This window comes from Engraulis encrasicolus, chromosome 5, assembly GCF_034702125.1.
Source record: "Engraulis encrasicolus isolate BLACKSEA-1 chromosome 5, IST_EnEncr_1.0, whole genome shotgun sequence".
NCBI classification, from domain to species: Eukaryota; Metazoa; Chordata; class Actinopteri; order Clupeiformes; family Engraulidae; genus Engraulis; species Engraulis encrasicolus.
The window spans coordinates 29,249,694-29,256,252 of NC_085861.1; the positions used below are offsets into that span (position 1 = coordinate 29,249,694).

A 6,559-nucleotide genomic window follows, 5' to 3' on the forward strand; every position below is an offset into this window, starting at 1 on the left:
CTGTATGTTGTTTATTATTGTCATGCTGGGAGATCCAAAAATGGCCCACCTTCAGTGTAGTGGTGGAGGGAAGGACGTTTGCACTCAGGATTGCACATTACATGTCTCCCTCCATCCATTCATTGACGATGCGAAGTTGTCCTGTGCCTTGGCCAGACAAACACCCTCAAACCATAATGATACCACTTTCATGCATGATGGTGAGGAGGGAGGGTGTTCTTGGGATCATAGACAGCAGTACTCTTTCTCAAAACACATTGAATTGTGTTAATGCCAAACAGCTTGATTTTGGTTTCATCTGACTACAGCACCTCCTTATCATATCCTAAACCAGTCTGGTGGGACTGCACAGGTTCCTTCTGAAGTAGAGGTACCATGTGTGCACTACAGGATTTTAAACCTCTGTGGCATTGAATGCTACCAGTAGTTTTCTCAGTGATTTCGGTCCCAGTGTTCTGATATGATATGCAGAATGCATATAATTGTAGTTCCGGACATGGCCACAAGGTGGACCTACCGATGTGATAAATACAAGGTCAACTATGAGTAAGTGCTAGTAGAACCAGGGACACTGAACATGTAACACGGTTATCATGATGCTCGTTCAATAAAGTTGAGCACAAGCTCATTGTGGATTCTACAACGTTTATGATTGAATTCATTAAACAACACATGGTACCAGGAGTAAAACTTCGTGTCAAGCCACCGAAATAACCGAGGATGGAGACGTTAAGGCCACCGGAGGGACTGAAACTCGTCGGAAATGTGGACAGCAATTGGCGGTCTTTCAAGCAACAATTCGAGCTGTACTTGTCTGCCACGGGCATGGACAACAAGCCAGGGCCAAGAAAGATTGCAATTCTGCTCACGGTCGCGGGTCCCCAAGCCATGGAAGTCTTCAATACGTTCGAGTTTGAGAGGGCTGATGACAAAGAAGACTACGGTAAAGTGATTGAGAAATTTGAAGCATACTGTTCCCCTAAAAAGAACATTGTGTACGAGAGGTACGTGTTCCGATCACGAATGCAACAGGCAGGAGAGACATTTGATTGCTTTATGACTGATTTAAAACTGAAGGCACAGTCTTGTGGTTTTGGAGATCTTAAAGATTCCATGGTCCGCGATCAGATAGTTTACGGAATACTTGACAAAAAGACGAGGGAAAGGATGCTAAGAGACGATAAGCTAACTTTGGCTGAGGCTGAGAAGATATGCCATGCTAGTGAACTAGCACAACAGCATGCAAAGACGTTTGCAGACCCGAGTGCATCAGTTGTGCACGAGAGCGCTAAAGTTGCAGTCGTCAGAAATAAGATGAAAAGAAATGATCAACAGAAAACTAACAAAAACGCAAATGCAGCAAACTGCAAGCGATGTGGTGGAAAACATGAACCAATGCAATGCCCTGCGTATGGCAAAAGATGTGCAAAATGCAATGGAAAAAATCATTTCGCCAAACAGTGCCTGACTAAAGACAGATCAAAGCCAGTGAGGGTAGTTGAGGAAACAGACCTGGGTGAGACGTTCTTCATAGACATGGTGTCATGTGAAAATATAAAGAAAGTGCAAGCCACAGAGGCACATAAAAGGCACACAGAGGATGAAAACTGGATTGTTTCACTGCCAATAAATGGAGCTTTGGTAGCACTGAGAATTGACACAGGCGCACAAGCCAATCTGATCAGTATGACAGAAATCAGGGCTATGAAAGAAAAGCCGAAAATATTCAAGAAATCAGTGCAGCTGAAAGATTACAACGGAAAAGAAATAGAAAGCAAAGGTCAGTGCAGACTGAGAGTGACTGTGAAAAACAAACAATACAGTGTGCTGTTCTCGATAGTACCTGAGGGTCGTGAGTCACTGTTAGGAGGACTCACCTCAAAGAATCTGAATCTGGTGAGAAGAGTCTACCAAATCAGCTGTTCAGACGCTGTGAGGGCACACAACAGCACAGTTGACTCCATAGTGCAACGTTTTCCTGATGTTTTCAAAGGACTGGGCTGCCTTCCCTACACATACACAATTCAATTGAAAGAGGATGCAGAACCAGTGATCCACGCTCCAAGGAGAATCCCAGCTCCACTTAGGGAGCGTCTCAAGAAAGAATTGGACAGAATGTGTGAGATGAATGTGATCACAAAGGTTGAGGAGCCTACAGAGTGGGTTAACTCTATGGTGTGTGTAGACAAAAAGAACAAAAACAAAGAACTGAGAATTTGCATGGACCCAGGAGATTTAAACAGGAACATAAAACGTGAGCACTATCAGATACCGAAACGTGAGGAAATTGCAAGTGAAATGGCAGGTGCTAAGTATTTTTCCAAGTTAGATGCAGCACAAGGATTCTGGCAAATCAAGCTAGATGACAAAAGCTCACGATACTGCACATTCAATACGCCTTACGGTCGATACAGATTCCTACGCATGCCTTTTGGCATAATCTCAGCATCAGAGATCTATCATCGTGCGATGGACAACATGCTTGAGGGCCTAGAAGGGGTACGTTGCTACATAGACGATGTGGTGATATGGGGGTCCACCCTACAAGAGCACAATGAGAGACTGGCGAAAGTCCTCCACAGGATATCTGATAATGGACTGAAATTGAATCGTGCAAAATGTCAGTTTGGCGTGCAAGAAGTGACATTCCTCGGAGACAAGTTGTCTTCTGAAGGAATTGAGCCTGATGAGAGGAAAATACAAGCGATCCTTAGCATGCCACGCCCCACAGACAAAAAAGGGGTACTCCGAATAATGGGGATGATCAACTTTATCGGCAAGTTTATACCAAACCTATCTGTGAAAACTTCAGCACTGAGGGAACTACTCCATGACTCCACAGAGTTCAAGTGGACAACAAGAAATGAGCGAGAGTGGAATGCTCTCAAGGCTACTCTGACAAAGTCCCCTGTGCTAGCGTATTATGATCCAGAAAAGAGACAGAAGATTTCAACAGATGCGTCGAAAGATGGCCTGGGAGCTGTCCTCCTGCAGGCAGAAGGAGATAGCTGGCAGCCAGTTGCCTACGCTTCGCGGTCAATGACCAAAACTGAAACTAAATATGCTCAAATAGAGAAAGAATGTTTGGGATTGGCCTATGGGCTAGAAAAGTTTCACTGTTATGTCTATGGGCTTCCCTCTTTCACTGTCGAAACAGATCATCGCCCTCTGGTGTCGATCATCAAAAAGAATCTCAACGAGATGTCACCAAGGATCCAGCGACTCATCATGAAGCTGCAGAGGTATGATTTTGAGTTAATATACACTCCAGGCAAACACTTAGTGATAGCAGACACGCTGTCACGAGCGCCAGTGATGAGCGAGGCGAGCTCCACTGAGAAAGACATTGAAAATCACGTCAACATGATTGTTCAGTCACTGCCAGTATCTGATGTCAAAACAAAACAAGTACGTGATGAATTGGACAGAGATACAGAATTACAAACAGTAATGAAAAACATGCTTACCGGATGGCCCAGGGGCTCCTGTCCAAAATACTTCAACATCAGAGCAGAACTAAGTGTGGCAAACGGACTGTTACTGAGAGACAATAGACTTGTCATCCCACAGAGTCTTAGGCCAGAGATACTTAGACAGATACACGAGGGACACCTCGGAATTGAAAAATGCAAAAGGAGAGCCAGATGCTCAGTGTATTGGCCTGGCATTAATCAAGACATTGAAAACATGGCAGGAAAGTGTGAAACATGCAAAAAGTACCAGAGCAAACAGGCAAGGGAACCCATGATGATTCCAGATCTCCCCACTGCACCTTGGGAGAAAGTTGGAACTGACCTGTTTCATTGCAATGGAAAGGACTATTTGTTAGTGATTGATTACTACTCAAACTTCCCTGAAATTGCTCTGCTGTCAAGCACAAATGCCAGTACTGTCATTATGCATGTAAAATCCATATTTGCCCGGCATGGAATAGCAAAGACTGTAGTGAGTGACAATGGTCCATGTTACAACTGCAAAGAGTGGCAGCAGTTTGCGAGCCACTATGGCTTCAATCACGTCACCTCCAGTCCACAGCATGCACAGGCAAATGGCAAAGCTGAAAAGGGAGTGCACATCATCAAACAGATTCTGAAAAAGGCCACAGACAGCAAGTCAGATCCTTACCTAGCTCTTCTAAGCTACAGAGCTGCACCGCTTGAATGTGGTTTATCCCCAGCAGAACTGTTAATGAATCGCAGATTACGCACAACCCTTCCCTGTTACACAGACATCAAGCCCAACACAGGGATACAGAAAAAGTTGGAGAACATGAAATGGAAACAAAAACAACGCTTCGACAAATCGACGAAACCCCTCAGTCCACTCGCCAAGGATGACGTGGTACGAATCCAGGATCAAGATGCATGGAACAGGAAAGCAACTGTACTCCAGGAGGTCGGACCTAGATCCTACGAAGTGAAGACTGAGGAAGGACATGTGCTCAGAAGGAACCGCCGCAGCCTTCTGAAAACAAAAGAGACTTTTACAGAGACTGAAATTGATGCTGATGCAGTCAGTGCAAGCGCAGCATCAAATGATGACACTGATGGACATTCACAGGAGGACACAAGCAATGTTCAGTCGGAATTACCTGTCCTGAGAAGATCTGGTCGCCAGACTAAAAGACCTGATAGACTGGATTTGTAAGTGTATGGACTGAATATTGGTTCACTGTTAAAGAATAAAAACACAAACAAACAAACAAAAAAAGAAAAAGAAAGAAAAGAAAAAGTGTACAAAAAAAATAAAGATCTAAGTACACTAACGCAAAAAAAAAGAAAAGAAAAAGAAAAGGTGTACAAAAAAAAAAGAAAGTAAGAAAAGAGTACACATAAAAAAAAAGAAGTTTGTGTTTCTTGTTTAAAAGAAAATGGTTGTTTAAAACTGTTGATGTATTGCTCAATGTTTGAAGTAAGTATTTGTGTGCTGAGCAATGTTTAAAGTAAGTATCAGTATGTGGATTTATGTTTAAAGTAAGTATCAGTATGTTGATCAATGCTTGAAGTAAGTATCAGAGTTATTAGATCCTGAGAAGGGGGGATGTTCTGATATGATATGCAGAATGCATATAATTGTAGTTCCGGACATGGCCACAAGGTGGACCTACCGATGTGATAAATACAAGGTCAACTATGAGTAAGTGCTAGTAGAACCAGGGACACTGAACATGTAACACGGTTATCATGATGCTCGTTCAATAAAGTTGAGCACAAGCTCATTGTGGATTCTACAACGTTTATGATTGAATTCATTAAACAACACACATAGTAGCGTTTATATCATTGCCTAGTTCATCCCGTACAGCTCTAGGGTGATTTCTTTCTGTTCTCATGATTATCAAATCCCTACAAAAGGTCAAATCTTGTATAGAACCCCTGACAGGCTGATGGATAGTCATTTTGTATTCCTCACATTTTGGAAGAAATGCATCAACAGCTGGGTCATTAATACCCAGTCTCTTTCTTGTGGCTTTGCAGTCCATTTGATCTTTGTTCAGGTCTAAAATCGTGTCCCTGATATCATTTGACCACTCTTTGGTCTTTCCCATGCTGGTGAGGTTGGAGTGTGACTGATTCACTCATACTATGGACTGATTCTGCTGATTCAATGTGTCTTTTATGCATGTTAGTATGTACAGGTGTCTTTAATTCAGATGACAAGTTGATCGGAAGTGCCCATCTGGTCTGTGGGCCCGGAACTGTAATCAGTTGGCAGGGGATCAAATACTTATTTTGCTCGATGAAATGGAAATAAATTAATATATATTCTCTTCAGTTAATTTCTGGATTTTCTTTTTGATATTCTGTCTCTCCATATAAGAATACATATTATCATAACATTTATTGACTGATCATGTCTTTTTAAGTAGGCAAACCAACAAAATCAGCAAGGGATCAAATACATATTGGACTCACTGTACATATTTTCATGAATAGTGTAATGATGTGTGCTGCAGCTTTGAGTCCATGCAGGTTACTGTATACTTAATGTAGAGTCAACCATTGAACTCTGGTTATCAATGCACTAAATTAGAGCATTGAGGATCTAGGTTTGTATTATGACTATCAATACACTACAACTCAAGGTAGACAAATGAGGAAACATCTTCTTTTTTTGCATGCCAGGTGCATTTTTATTGAATACATTATGTAATAAAATAATGTGACTGTATATTTTTTGTGTAGTTGTTTGTATATTTATATTTGTTATATGTTGAGAAAATAAATTGTTTATATTTTTAATCGTTTTTGTCTCTTCTTGCTTCTGTCCATCTCTGTATGTCACAAATCTATATTTTTTCCCTCTCAGTCACTCCTAAACTGTCTGCTCCATGCCACTCTTCCTCAACTCAAGAACGTCCTTGTTTTCGTTGTCCATCTCATCAAGCGTCTTCAGAATTAAAAGTCAGAGTCTGTGTCAATCTCTGAGTCAACTTCACTAAGTTCACTGTTCGCCTCCTCCTCATCTTCTTCCTCTGTGATCCTCCTGACTCCTGCGTCTTCCTTCTTTCTATTGTCCATTTGCAGAATCATATCCGTCATATGATCGAACAAGGACT

The 6,559-nt window shown here is 41.9% G+C and overlaps 1 protein-coding gene across 1 annotated transcript; it reads left to right on the top strand.

The window, feature by feature from the left end:
• Positions 1 to 720: 720 nt before the first annotated feature.
• Positions 721 to 4,647, top strand: LOC134449750 (uncharacterized protein K02A2.6-like). The gene is made up of 3 exons (XM_063199859.1): positions 721 to 1,004; positions 1,422 to 3,700; positions 4,229 to 4,647. Exons 1-3 carry the CDS (start codon positions 721 to 723, stop codon positions 4,645 to 4,647), a joined length of 2,982 nt encoding a protein of 993 aa, XP_063055929.1.
• The last annotated feature ends 1,912 nt before the right edge of the window (positions 4,648 to 6,559 follow it).

Coding starts and splice junctions, on each gene's coding strand:
- LOC134449750 (XM_063199859.1), top strand. CDS start 721: ATGGAGACGTTAAGGCCACCGGAGGGACTGAAACTCGTCGGAAATGTG. Junction 1,005..1,421: donor AAGAACATTGTGTACGAGAG/GTACGTGTTCCG, acceptor GTATGGCAAAAG/ATGTGCAAAATGCAATGGAA. Junction 3,701..4,228: donor TGAAAACATGGCAGGAAAGT/GTGAAACATGCA, acceptor CCTGTTACACAG/ACATCAAGCCCAACACAGGG.